At 36.5% G+C, this 15,228-nt stretch overlaps 1 protein-coding gene across 1 annotated transcript in view; it reads left to right on the top strand.

Moving 5' to 3' along the window:
- Nucleotides 1-8,612, top strand: part of frem2a (FRAS1 related extracellular matrix 2a) — a 161,919-nt gene extending 153,307 nt beyond the window's left edge. The window contains exons 20-24 of the mRNA XM_049468896.1: nucleotides 1,801-1,935; nucleotides 2,134-2,260; nucleotides 3,896-4,083; nucleotides 5,086-5,232; nucleotides 7,014-8,612. Coding sequence (XP_049324853.1) covers nucleotides 1,801-1,935; nucleotides 2,134-2,260; nucleotides 3,896-4,083; nucleotides 5,086-5,232; nucleotides 7,014-7,523 — 1,107 coding nt within the window. The 3' untranslated portion in view covers nucleotides 7,524-8,612. The remainder of the gene's footprint in view (nucleotides 1-1,800; nucleotides 1,936-2,133; nucleotides 2,261-3,895; nucleotides 4,084-5,085; nucleotides 5,233-7,013) is intronic.
- Nucleotides 8,613-15,228: the final 6,616 nt, after the last annotated feature.

Consider the following 15,228-nt stretch of genomic DNA (forward strand, 5'->3'; position numbering starts at 1 on the left):
TTCAATTGATTTGATTATTTGGTGGGGCAAAAAATCCCACACTAAGAAGTAAATCTTTTAAATGAAATCACGTATGCCACAATTATTGGCACACTTGGTGTTAATACTTTGTGCAACCTCCTTTTGCTAACAAAACAGCACCTAATCTTCTCCTATAACTCTTCACAAGATGGGAGAATACAGAAAGAGGGATTCAGGATGAGTCCTGAGTCTTCTCATATGCACTCTCCTCTTCAGCTCACTTTGGGCTGAGGTCTGGGAACTGAGATGGCCATGAGAGGAGCTTGATTTTTGAGTAGATTTAGCCACATGTTTAGGGTCATTGTCTTGCTGAAAGACCCAGTGGCAACTCATCTTCAGCTTTCGGGCAGAAGCCACCAGATTCTGATTCAAAATGTCCTGTTATTTCAAAGAGTTCATGATCCCATGCATCTTTACAAGGTTCCCAGGTCCTTTGGAGGAGAAACAGGCCCACAGCATCACCGATCCTCCCCCATACTTAACAGCGGGCATGATGTGTTTTCCTGCATACTCATGCTTAGTTTTACGCCAGACCCACTTAGAGTGTTTGTTGCCAAAAAGCTCTGTCTCAGTCTCATCTGATCAAAAGCACACAGTCCCAGTTAAAATCAAAGTATTGCTTTACGCTTATGATTGTTTTTACTTTTACTACACTTGCGTCCTCTTCCTGACTTGTTTGTCTCTGTTCCAGATGTTTTAAACTTTTTGATGATTGCTCTGAGTGTAGATAAGGCCATCTACAGGTGAGGAGTGGCTATATTCTTGTAGCCATTACCTGAGAGCTCCATTGGCTACCAGTTGATGCTCGTATCAAATTGACTCCTGAAGACAGAGCTTTAGCAAACAAACATTCACACAAAGCAATCCAGACTGTTCTCATACAGAGTTCCCCAATGGTGGAACAAACTACCTTCTACTACCAGATCAGGAGAATCTCTCACTATCTTTAATAAACTCCTGAAGACAGAGCTCTTCAAAGAGCTCTTACTCTCCTAACACCTCTAACTAACTACCTTCTACTACCAGATCAGGAGAATCTCTCGCTATCTTTAATAAACTCCTGAAGACAGAGCTCTTCAAAGAGCTCTTACTCTCCTAACACCTCTAACTAACTACCTTCTACTACCAGATCAGGAGAATCTCTCGCTATCTTTAATAAACTCCTGAAGACAGAGCTCTTCAAAGAGCACTTACTCTCCTAACACCTCTAACTAACTACCTTCTACTACCAGATCAGGAGAATCTCTCACTATCTTTAATAAACTCCTGAAGACAGAGCTCTTTAAAGAGCACTTACTCTCCTACCACCTCTAACACACTAACTACTTCTAACCTCATTTCCTTCTTCCCCTCCTTCACTCCTCTATCCCATTATTTTTCCTTTGACCTCCTTTAGGCCTTGTCTAAAGATGTTTTACCTTTAACTTCTATTACTTTTGTATTTCACTATTGTAAGTCGCTTTGGACAAAAGCGTCTGCCAAATGTAATGTAATGTAATGTAAATAGGATGTGATGAATTACGATTCATTAAATTAAAGGTTCCTAGATACTTTGATTCACTTTATAAACTACAGTAGAAATGATATAAATTACTCAAATACATTTATTTGAGTTGAGTGAGATTATGGTTCTGCAATAAAAGTGTTTTAACAGGCAATAATTATTGAAGGCACTGCATATTGAACTTGGGTAATGTTTACATTAATATTGGCAGGTTATTATGTATGAAGGTTTTGTGTATCTGTGACGTATTACATATTACATATTACATATTACAGGTGCGTGATTACTCTGGCACATACACTGTGAAGCTGATCCCCTGCACCACAGCCCTGAACATCGAGTACTCCGTACCTGCTGTGTGTAACCCCAGAGAGCCAATCACGTTTGATCTGGACATTCGATTCCAGCAGGTACAATAAAATAGTGCAAATCAATGTTTTTTATTAGCTTTACAGTTTGTGTTCATGTATTTATTCATAAGTGTATTTATTTATTGTTTATTGATTCAAAACATTTTTTCCTGATAAAAAAAACTAAATAGCCCTTGATTAAAAACACCACAAAATAATAAGACATTTGATATGTTCTGCTCTGTTTTTTCTGTGTAGGTGAGTGACCCTGTTGCGGTGGAGTTTAGTCTCAATACACAGATGTTCCTGCTGTCCAAGAGATCTGTGTGGCTCTCTGATGGATCCATGGGCTTCGGCCAGGAGAGTGATGCTGCTTTTTCAGAGGGTACGTCCAGAAGAAGCCATTTTTTTAATTAATGAAACTTTTTACCAGTGTTGGGAGTAACGGCATTGAAATAAATGGTGTTACTAACGGTGTTACTTTATTCAGTAAGGAGTAATCTAACTTATTACTCTGACTGTAACTATAACACCGTTACCAATTCCAACACCCCGTTACTGCACCTTACTTTAGCCGCTCAATTAACTTTTTTTTTTTTAACTTCGCACATACAGACAAAGGCACACGTGTGTGTGTGTGTGTGTGAGATAAACCAGGGTTTCTCAATCGGTGGGCCTCGAAGCAGACTCTAGGGGTCCGCAGGCTCATCCTCAGAGGGAGACAGTAGTCTGTAGTGAGCACTTTAAATCAGGGATCTCAAACTCACGGCCCGCAGAGCGATATTTTGTAGTCGGCGACTTGAAATTAAAGTTTTAGTGTTAGTGCGGCGCACCCGCAAGAAACATGCTTCCTCTCCCCGTCCCCCAGCACAGCGCATCCTATTCATTTAAATAGAGAAAGAGCCGCTGCATGAGCGCAGCCCCGCCCTCCGACGAACAGTTCAGCTGTGTGTGAGAGAGGCACATACGAGCCTCTTACACACACAGAACAGCTGCCTTTCAACCACGGAGGAGAAGCTGAAAATGCATTTATAGAACTATAGATCACAGTGAGGTTGATTAAAAATCTTAAATTTATGATTGACTACACCTGTTGCTTCATTTGAATTAAAAAAACGTCGCGGATACGCCCACACAGATACGCCCACACGTCAAGCCGAGTCATCAGGTGTTCTGTCGAGTTGTGCTCCCCTGTCAAACCGTGCTACTCTTATGTGTATATTTAAAGGTTAAAATACAAAGGAAGCACAATATTAGAGCATTTAGAGTTTTCAGTAAGAAGTTCATGTACTATATTTGGAAAACCTAAATAACCATTTCAGGGTAAAGTTATGGTAGCAAGAGTTTATTATACTCTGTTGTTTTAGATATTTTATTATTATTATTATTATTATTATTATTATTATTATTAAAAGGGTGGCCTTGATGCTTTCAAGTTGTAAACAGGTGGGCCATAAAGTAGAAAAGGTTGAGAACCTTATGAAACACGCTCTGATATATAACTTTAACGTACTTCTTTTTCAAAGTAAACGTGCCCAACACTGATTGTTACTTGTCTTACGAAAAGAGAGTTCAAAGCTAATGTGGTTCCAGTTGTTTTAAAAAGCACCAGACTTCATAAAATAAATGGTTAAAATGACAAATTATGCATTTTATTCCACATTAATCAAAAAACTTGTAGTATACGTCTCATTATGATTTATCTGCTCTACCCAGGAAAGCAGCAGTAGTGCGCATAATTCAGGTTTTAAATTGTTCTCTGATTATGCAGCTTGTTAGTCTGTGTCTAGCTCTATCTTTGCACATCATTGATCAATTTAATAATGTTTTTTTTTTTTTTTGTAATCAGTGGAGAGATTAAATTAACAAAGAGCAAAGCCAGCTTACCAAAAGCTTATCAAAAGGTATCTCAGAGAGTATTAAGAATAAAAAAAAACAGTGCCATCAAATGTATAATTTCTCAGACAGAATATTAATGTTGTATTATGTGTCTTATGAGTCATGTTCTCTCTTCCTGTAGGAGATATTATCTATGGGCGAGTGATGGTGGATCCAGTGCAGAACCTGGGGGACTCTTTCTTCTGTAATATTGAGAAGGTTTATTTGTGCACTGGAGCAGATGGATACGTGCCCAAATATAACCCTACAAAGTTCGAGTTTGGCTGCTTGGCCGATTCTCCTTCTCTTCTCTACAGATTTAAACTTATTGTAAGTATCTTCTTTTCTACAAGTAATTGAACCTCTTTTTTACCTTATTTACAGTATCTTAAAAAAGTGAGTAAATCCTTTTATGTTTTTGTAAATATTTTATTCTATTCTTTCATGGGACAAAACTAAAGATATGACACTTTGATACAATGTAAAGTAGTCCGTGTACAGCTTGTATAACAGTGTAACAGTGTGCCCTCAAAATAACTTAACATACAGCCATTAATGTCTAAATCTCAGGCAACAGAAGTGAAAATGGTGTAATTGTGCCCAATTAAATTAAATAATTTCTTTAACATACACCAGCTAGCTTACTTAAATAAGTTAAGTAACGCTAAGCTAAGTAAACAAAACTGTAATAAAATAGACTTTCTTTTAAAGTCAGTCGAGTGCTGGATGTTAATCTACACAGATTTCTCTCCTGATAACTGTTTATTTTTGTGAGTAAAGTGCTTCAGTTTATCTACAGTAAGCTTAGATCCCCAAATTTCTCCAGCACTAAGGCTGAAGCATTAGCATTAGCAGCTAGCGGCCACCCAACAGGGCTACACCACACAGAGCGTAGCTTGTATTAACTCTGTAAACACGCAGACTACAGTCCGATACACTCGCCTCTGAAATGCTAATGCTGCTCCAGCAGTGCTAGCTGGGGTTAGCAGCCGACTACAGGCTGATAATACTCAGGTCTGAGTGACCTTACTGCTACATACAACCTGATTTGTAAAATTCATAAATGAGGTGCACTGCATTAAAAGATGCACTGGCAATTTTTGTGAAAATTGAAGGGTTTTAACTGCGCCCTGTAGTGCGGAAAATACAGTTATAAAATATTTACTAAAACCTGAGGGTTGTACTCAGGTATACTTTTGTGAGATCCTGTATATACATAAAAATATATAATAATAACTTTTCAGCAATTTTAACTAATAAATTGACATGTTTGATTGTTACAATTAAGGTTTACAGTGAACTGATCACTGCTGGTGTCTTCTCTTTTATCAGGATAAATCACAGCCAGAGACTCAGGCTCAGAGCTTTGGTGATGTGGGCTTCAATGCTCTGCTGGCAGTGGACGATCCATCTGCCATTTCTCTAGTGAAGCAGCCCGGCTCAGATGGCTTCAGACTGGATTCTGCTCCGTTATTTCAGGTCTGCTTTTCCTGTCTTCTCATAAATCAATATAGTTCCTAACAAAATACAACAGATTGGCAACATATATACATTTTGTAACATGATACATGAACAGTTTAGAGGTACAGCAAACTGGCAACCCAAACAGAATTGTTTTCAAGCCAAACAAAAAATTAACTGCCTATAATGTTACAAACTTTACTACTGGGAAAAAAAAACATTTAGTTTAAATATAGAGATCAAAAAAATATCCTCCTTCAATCAAAGTTAAATAGTTGCAAGTTACAAGTTTCATTTGAATTAAATGGTGAGATGCTAACGCTACACGTCTGTGTACTACTAGAAACATACTAACTACATCATTGGTGCTAATAGGTTTAATTTCTGTTGTCATTTTAATGCATTTGTGATGCAATTATGTCTTTTAAAAGTAAATACTGAATTTGTGTTTTTACATTCAGTAATTAAAAGTATAGGTTGCATAGATCTAGCACATTAATGCTGTTATTTTTTTTTTATTCAGGACTGACATTCAGACTTTGTAAAAGTCCTTAATATATAAAATAAACACAATAACATAGTATAATAACAAGTGCAACAGCCAAAAATGTAATCTTTTTTTCATTGGATTTAAATAGAACTACTTTAGGCTTATTAATGCTATGCCCTTATCACTAGCGTTTCACTACACCAGATACAAGCCTATTTTACACCAGATTTCTCCTTTTATAGATAAACTGGATACATATAGTCAGACATACAGTATTGTGCAAAAGGTTTAAGCACCTGTTGAAATTTCAGTAAAGAAAAAGCTTCTTACTTCTTATCTGTGAAGTAAGTGTTTATTAGCGCAGTAAAACACGAGCATTACAGTAAATAAAAACAACAATTTTACAAAAAGCAGAGCTTTAACATCACTGTTTTCCTTAAAACATCTCCTAATCTCTCCTCATCTGAGTTTAATAGAGTTATTTCTAGTTCTCATCATATTAACACCTGGTTTGGTAAATTTGGTACTACACTTTGTTCTTCAGCTTGGCTTACAGAATATAACATACTTAGTTAAAATGAGAGTTCCTTGTTACGTTTTACTGTATGAATGTTTATTAGCATCTGTTCAAATCATACATGGTTTGGACAATGAAACTGAAACACCTGTTATCATTTTAGTGTGGGAGGTTTCATGGCTAAATTGGAGCAGCCTGGTGTTCAATCTTCATTAATTGCACATTGCACCAGTAAGAGCAGAGTGTGAAGGTTCAATTAGCAGGGTAAGAGCACAGTTCTGCTCTAAATATTGCAATGCACACAACATTATGGGAGACATACCAGAGTTCAAAAGAGGACAAATTGTTGGTGCACGTCTTGCTGGAGCATCTGTGACCAAGACAGCAAGTCTTTGGGATGCATCAAGAGCCACGGTATCCAGGGTAACGGCAGCTTACCACCAAGAAGAACCAACCACATCCAACAGGATTAACTGTGGATGCTGTAAGAGGGAGCTGTCTGAAAGGGATGTTCGGGTGCTAACCCGGATTGTATCCAAAAAACATAAAACCACGGCTGATCAAATCACGCAGAATTCAATGTGCACCTCAACTCTCCTGTTTCCACCAGAACTGTCCGTCACCACGATAAATTATTGTGCTCTAAAACCAGGTGTTTCAGTTTCATTGTCCAACCCCTGTATATGATGCAGTATGGGTTCATTTCTTCACATCTGTTGTAAAAGTATATATATATGCCTATCCCAGCCTGTATCTCAATTAAATGAGCATCTTCCCTCGTTTTTTTTTCAGGTGGCAGCAGGCAGGGAGTGGTACATCCACACCATCTACACTGTGCGCTCCAGAGATAACGCCAACCGTGGCATTGGCAAGAGAAGCCTGGAGTACCACTCCTTCACGGCGGGTTCCACAGTGCCCTCGGCTCAGAGCTCCAGGCGTGAGAAGCGGTGGGCCAGAGACGTCCCTGCCATCGCAGAGGACATCAGTGTGGAGAACAACAGAGGAACCAACATCATGCACATCGCTTTGGACCGCAGCCGCAGACGGGCCGCCTCCAGTGACGAGCTGTTTGCTGACAGCCTTGCTCCTCAGGGGCTGGGCAGTCACGGTGCCGAGGACAAGGTGGTGACAGTGGTGGGAGCTGTAGTCGGGCTTCTGCTGGCTGTTGTTCTTATGGCCGCTCTCGTCCTCGTGGCACGGTCACAACAGAGACCAGCAAAAGGAGCGCCGAAGGTCTCCTCCAGCATGCAGCCGGTTATACTGAGGAGCGGCTTTGACTGCAGCGACAGCTCAGAGGTCTGAAGGCTGGCAGATCAGCTGCTGGCTTTCCTGATCCTTGAGCCTGTCTCTCTCTCTCCCTACTTTTGTTGTGGTTCAACAAGTGCCTCAGACAGTTCCAGTCCTATGGAGAGCTTATGGACCAAAATCACGCTCAACCCAAAGGAACAACATCCTGCATCTGCATCTCAACAGCGTCCAGCTGAATAGATTTCACTTCATACCACGATAGATTTATCTTTATATTTTATTCTACACTCTAAAAAACAGAGGTACGATATGAGTACTTTTTTGTACTCAGAGGTACATTCTTCATAATTGTACCCTCAAAGGTGCAATATTGTTCTTTACAGGGTCAGATTTGTTCCCTCTGAAGTACAAAGTCATTTCTAACAGCAGGAAGTACAGATTTGTACCATTTAACCAGCCAAAAGTTACATTCAGTATTCTGTATCACTGCACTAATAAACAATATATATTTTAATTGCACATTTTTTTATTTGAAAGCCAGACAATTTTGGATCATCAAGTTTTTGAAACATATTTAGTTGATGATAATGTTTATAATCTTTATAATCTTTACTGGCACAAAAACCATGGGTACAAAAAAGGACTTTAACTGAAAGGTACTTTTTTGTACCTCAATATAAGGTACAGCCCCAGAGACAAGCTTTGTACTCTTTTAAGTACAAATCTGTACTTCCTGTTCTTAGTGAGTAGGAGCCAAGAGTTGTGCTCTATCACTCTCTGATCCACTGAAAAGTGGTGCATCAGGATTGGCTCCAACTATTTGGTTGTAAGAAAAATGGCACATGTTCGTTACACATCACAACATCACATATGCATGTCATATACTAAATATAGTTATTGCTGCTGCTGCTGCTGTTGGTGAGAAAGCTGTGTATGCTTACATGAATGGACTGATGACTGTGACATATTCTACGACTTTATATCCCAGTTTTAAATATTTGATAATCGTGTTCACTTTCACATGGTTACACATACATACACATGGGTTTTCTTATTTAAAATACATACACAAAGTACAAACCTTTAGTTTTTTAAAAAGACACACTGGCAGATTTTGAAATATCTTACAGTAAAGATACAGCTCTGGAAAAAGAATTAAAAAATAAGAGATCACTTAAAAAGGATGAGTTTCTTTGATTTTACCAAATTGAAAACCTCCGGAATATAATAATCAAGAGGAAGACGGATGATCACAAACCATCAAACCACCAAACTGAACTGCTTGAACCAGGAGCAAAGCAGCATAAAGTTATCCAAAAGCAGTGTGTAAGACTGGTGGAGGAGAACATGATGCCAAGATGCATGAAAACTGTGATTAAAAACCAGGATTATTCCACCAAATATGGATTTATGAACTCTTAAAAAGAATATAAATATGAATATGAACTTGTTTTCTTTGCATTATTTGAGGTCTGAAAGCTCTGCATCTTTTTTGTTATTTCAGCCATTTCTCATTTTCTGTAAAGAAATGCGCTAAATGACAATATTTTTATTTGGAACAATGTTCATTTTACTCAAACATAAACCTATAAATAGCAAAATCAGAGAAACTGATTCAGAAACTGAAGTGGTCTCTAATTTTTTTTCCAGAGCTGTGTGTATGTTCATTCATCTAAAAGAAATAATTCAACATGACATTAAAATGTTGTAAAAAAAAAACATTGCCGTACCGCAATGAAACATATTAGCAAAGAAAAGTATTTAAAATGTACTTAATCTCACACATTAAAGACCAGAATACACAGTCTAAACAGGGATCCACACAAACCTGCCAAAACAGGTTTAATAAAATACATTTTTTGGTCTTTATTGACCTAAATGCTACAATCTATTCATGGGGTTGTATTACTTTGTATTAGTGATTAAAAAGAAAAAGCTTTTTAACTGTAATTTATCTTTCAATTTCTAGTGTTTTGTCACTCCCCATTCCTAGAAATCAGCACTGTTTTTTATTTAACTGGAATTATCTGCCATTATACTTGTATCTGTGTGGTCAGTGTCTCTGGCCTTAAGAACAATAGAAACATTAATAGACTGATACATTAAAATAATAGTCTATCGAATAGTCTAATGTATAATGTCCTTAGAAAAGGTAAAACACTGGACTGAGTTAATCAGTTAAATCAAAACATAGAACAAAATGAAATTTATAAAACAGAAGGCTAATAAACATAAAACCAAATGTTAAATATTCAATATATTCACTATATTGTTCATTATATATTGTTCGTCAGTAACCAATAACATTTTATGTTCATTATTCAAACAGGACAGGATTTCATTCATTGTGCACAAAAGTCCCACTGTGTGTAGAGAACACTGAATACTGATTACCTGCTGCAAGTGTATTGTTTACCTAGCTTGGTCAGAAGCCATACACGGTTTCACAAGTTTACACTCAACCATGTGTGCTGCTCTTATTTTTCTGTTGTTGATTTTTTAAACAGTGTATTGTATATCTTTTCACCTGCTCACTTGTATTTCATCTACACTGGCTGTTGTGTTACACAAGAGGACAGGAGTTGAGTGTGTTACTGTAATGTAGTCAGTATGTAAGTATTTGAGAGTATGATAGTGGTGAGAGGTGGGTAGCCTAAACATTTTTCATTACATCCATTAGATGAGAATAAAAGTTTGTACTCTTCTACAGTGTGAAAGGGTAAGAATCAGATATACAAAAAGTACTGAGTTCACTATAATAACAGATATTGTTTTAATAGTTACGAGAAAAATGAGAACTATATTTATCATATACAGAAATGCAGTAATCAGATGACATCAGAGGATCAAGTGATATAAAAAAAACAGGGTCCAACATGAAAGTGAAAATGCTTAATCTTGAGGCGTAATTTATGGAAATGCCATAAACTCACTACACTAATCTCTATTGTATCTGTTACTGGTGTTGCAACAACCCAACTGACCCTGGGCCTCATGTACTAAGACTTGCGTGGACTTCCTACTAAAATGTTCCGTACGCTCAGACCTGAAAATTTCCGTACGCACAAAAAAATCCGGATTTATCAAACCGTGCATAGGCAGAATTCCAAGTACTTTCTCTTAGTACATCACAATCAGCTTGAAATCAAGCGCAACAAGTGCACGAAAACATCACACCTGCCATGTCTCCTTCCTCAATTACGCAGAGTATAAAGTTATAATAATAATAATAATAATAATAATAATAATAATAATAATAATATTTTTTTAATTGTATTATTCTAAGATGGATAATAAATGCTTTTATTTAAATGCTTTAAATGAGTTGCTTACCAAGAAGCCGCCCGTCACGCACTCGGCTTATTTTCTTATTCTCTTCTGCTCTTGGAAATCTAAGACAGCTTATAAGTCAGTCATCATCATGGGCCAAAAAAACATAATGGTCACGGAAAATGAGCTCTCAGTGAATTCGGCCATTAGCAATATTTTCCAATAATGCAAACGCTGCATCTCCAACAACTCCAGCGCAAACTTTTATGCATGTTTATATAATCTAGGCTAAGAGGATTATTTATGTAAGCCAATGAAATTGTCTGATTAATTGACTTTATTTTACCCAATAATCGCTTACTACAATGTGTGCATAAAGGATATCTTAATAGTTGTAATTTCAATGCATCGCCTCTAAGTGTCGCCAAATGACAAAAACCCAATATATACGCAGAAAAAAAAGGTATACGCCCGAAACGAAAGTGCCGTGGGGGAACGCACCTTCTCACATTCAAGTCAAATTTAGTACATCTGACCGTGAGCGTGAAATGTGGCGTACGCACCTTTAGTACATGAGGCCCCCTATGCTTGTGTCTAGAGGTGCTCCAATATGAAAAAATGTGGCCGACGTCCAACAAAATGATATAATTGGCTGAAGCCCGAAGGCCAAATTCCGAACAGTTTTTTCACAGGTTATCACAGGTGACCAGAGCGTAAAAATGAACTTAAACCTACCATTTCTCAGCTGTCGACTCTCTCTGGATCCGTTCCATGCAAGCATTCTAGCTCTACCCTCTAGAAACACCGAGTAACTAGACTCAATGTTGCGTATAAATTATTGTTTTGTCAAATATTTGATGTATCCCTAGCTGCCTCTTAGCAGTTTTTAACTTACATCAAAACTACTATTTTACACACTTCCTTAGATATTCTGCTTTGTCTTCAACAAAGGGGTAAAAAGTAAGTTACAAATATTATGTTACAAGGACTAGATATTTTTACTTTATTTTTTATTGTAGTATTTTTCATATGCAGGCAAAATGCACATGAAACAGTAATAAAATTATCTCTGACTGTGTGTGTTTTTCCATTTTCTGAACGTTTCATGCTAAATTCAAAAAGAAAAAATTCAGTGAAAAACGTAATTATTTTCCCATGTAGTATAGTAAAGAAGAAATGGGTTTTCATTCAGTTTTTCAATGTTCTAGTTTTTCATTTTAGCTTTCCGTAAACAGAATTTCAGGAAAAATCTGATTTTTCCATTATGTATCTTATAACCCACATCTGTTGGTATAATCCAACTAACAGAAGATGATTTTGAAGATACAATTTTTTTTTTTCATTTTTCCTAAAATTACGATTGTGAGGAGCAGAGAAGGAAAAACTAAATATTATAAAATTTGGGTGAAAACCTATTTCTTCTACACTGCACTAAATGTGAAAAAAAAGTATTTTTTTTACATCCTATTTAAACGGTCAGACAGTTTGACTGATAAACGTTAAACTAACCTTTGACAATTAAACTGTGTGCAAAATAGTGAAGCTTCAGCCTTTTCAAAATGTAAAGTAGCCTTTTTATGTGAGGGAAAAAAAATATGAACATTCTCCATTCGTGTTTTTTTATTTATTTTTTTTTTTTTAAATTTTCCTGAATCTGGTATGTATAATTTGTGCATTTATGTCACTTTATTATTTAGTTTTTCCCAGTTTTTCTGTCATTAACCCTTGTGTGGTGTTCGGGTCTGTGGGACCCGTTTTCATTTTTCATCAAATGATACAAAAAAATATTTTTTATTACTCAAACTCATTGGCATTGGCTCATTTTTTGTGAAAAACATATATCAAAACACATTTTCGATAAACACACACTGTACAACCCCCCCCCCACACACACACACACACACACATTTATATTACATACAGTATGTTTGGCCAAGGGCTAATAAACATTGCTTCATTTGTAAATTTGTTTAATTCATTTTCTTTTACATTTTATTAAAAAACTAATAAAAAAAGAGTAGCACTTTTTAAAAGAAATGTAACATAAGAAAGGTAAAGGGCAAATATTAACCATGTAAGCTGTTTATATTGCTTGCAATTTAGGTGAAGCAAGCATGTGTAAAGCATTTTTATGTAAAATTGCTTAATTTTGCTGAATTAAATACAAGTAACAAAGTAAACGAGTAACAAAAATATGAACGACACACAAGGGTTAAATTTGTTCTGACCTAAAATAAATGAACCCTGTAATAGAATAACTGGTATTTTTAGCTGTAAAGTGCTATTTCTTATTTACAAAACAACATGCTAAAAGATAAATGAACTCTAAATTATAAATCTAAAACTTCACCTATGCTCTTGGTGAACATATTGTGCTACCCACCTCTAGATATAGACACCTGTAAATCAGTACCTATAACCGCTGTTCATCTGTGACTCATCTGGACTCTGAATTGGAGGACAGTTATATAGGCTGTAACGAGTAAATGTGACTCAGGAATTTTGATTATTTAAGCAAATACTATATATTCTCCATGTGTTTAGTGGATATCGCCACTAGCATTACACTTGTTTAGTGTAAACACCTACACACACATGTTGTTGTCTGCTGTTTTAGGTTTCTGCATGAGTACAGAACCTCCCCTGCAATGCCTCATCACAGTCATGTTCAGTGTCTTTAGAAATAGATGATTTATTCTTTTTGCTACTGTACCTCTAACTCATAAACATAAATGCCTGTGATAATATCTGTGTAAAGCACTGCACACAAGTCACATTTTCTTTTCATAATTTCCAATTCAAGTATTATTATGTATTCCAAAATCTGAGCAGAATACAGCTGAACCGTCTTGACTGCACACGTCACAGATCCCTTCATACCAACACATTCCTTAAATCACAAATAGATGTTCTATGCAATGCAGTTAGTAGAAGACAGACCGTTGTATTGTGCTGTTTTTGTTTTTCATTTGTTCACTTATTTTTGTTTTTTGTCTTAGATTTGTTTGTTCCACATATAAGGGCACAGTCAAGTGAGATTACAGAACTGCACACAAAGTTATAAAGATATGAAATATCATTTTTATGTATGCAGATGTGTTTATGGTGCAACGTTGTGTTTGGAAATGTTCAATGTTAAGTATTTCTAATAATCTGTACAACTTTTTTTTGTAAAAGGTCTGAAAAACCACAAAATAAATGAACTTTGGAAAAATAATTGAATTGAATACATGAACAGTCTCTAGTTAAAACTACAACAGACAGCAGGCAGGCATGTCCAGTGCCCAAACCCAAAGATAGGCCTATTAGATTCTGATCGTAGTGTGTAAGTGGTTCACAGGTGTTTATTTTAGATTTCTTGTAAACCTGTCTTAAAATGTAAGGGATACTGAACCTGAGTTGGGCTGGTGGGACGGCTCAAAGCGGGTGGCGGGAAATTTCCCTTATTTTTAATTTTAAAACTTAACAGGCATGCTAAAGTAACGCAAAAGTTAATTTTACTGGTAACTACAGTCATATAAAAAAGTTTGGGCACCCCTATTAATCTTAATCATTTTCTAAATATTTGGGTGTTTTTTTATTTTTTATTTTTTATTTAGGTCTAATAACTGATGGACACAGTAATATTTCAGGATTGAAATGAGATTTATTGTAACAGAAAACGTGCAATATGCATTAAACCAACATTTGACCGGTGCAAAAGTATGGGCACCCTTATCATTTTATTGATTTGAATACTTCTAACTACTTTTTACTGACTTACTGAAGCACAGAATTGGTTTGGTAACCTCATTGAGCTTTGAACTTCATAGCCAGGTGTATCCAATCATGAGAAAAGGTATTTAAGGTGGCCAATTGCAAGTTGTTCTCCTATTTGAAACTCCTCTGAAGAGCGGTGTAGTATCTTGAGCTGTGATGCCATGTAGATGCATGAAATAAGTCTTCGCTGATACTGTTCTTTGTATATAAGAAAATTTATTACAGAAAAAAAGAATAATTAGTACAAAAGATAACAGCATCATTAACAAGCAAACCGGTTTTGCTTGGAGAGAGGTTTCCCAAATCTGATCCGAAGCTCTCTGACTGGAATTGCTGAAGTCCAGCCTTTATGTTTGAAAAACACCTCACAGCTGGAAACACTTAACATACGCTCCTATAGCGCACATACATAGAACATACACAAGTTAGTCTGACGCAATGCATGGGAGGGGAAAGAAGTGCTCCCCCACACTAGCCTATGCTTGAAAAAACAAATGTGTTTAAGTTAGGGCTAACTCCATCTGTTCCCTGTGGTCCAGTGGTCATTCTGTGTGGAAAATATATATGATAATGGTGAATATGGTGAATATCCCATGTGTTTACAACTGTGTATGCTCAAATATACGTCAATATATTCCCCCCTCTGAGGCTTGAAAAGCCTCAAAAAAGAAAAAACACCCCAAACAGAGACAGAAGCAAAAAACGCCTCCAAGCACACTGCAACTACACA

This window comes from Astyanax mexicanus, chromosome 20, assembly GCF_023375975.1.
Source record: "Astyanax mexicanus isolate ESR-SI-001 chromosome 20, AstMex3_surface, whole genome shotgun sequence".
Classification (NCBI taxonomy): Eukaryota; Metazoa; Chordata; class Actinopteri; order Characiformes; family Acestrorhamphidae; genus Astyanax; species Astyanax mexicanus.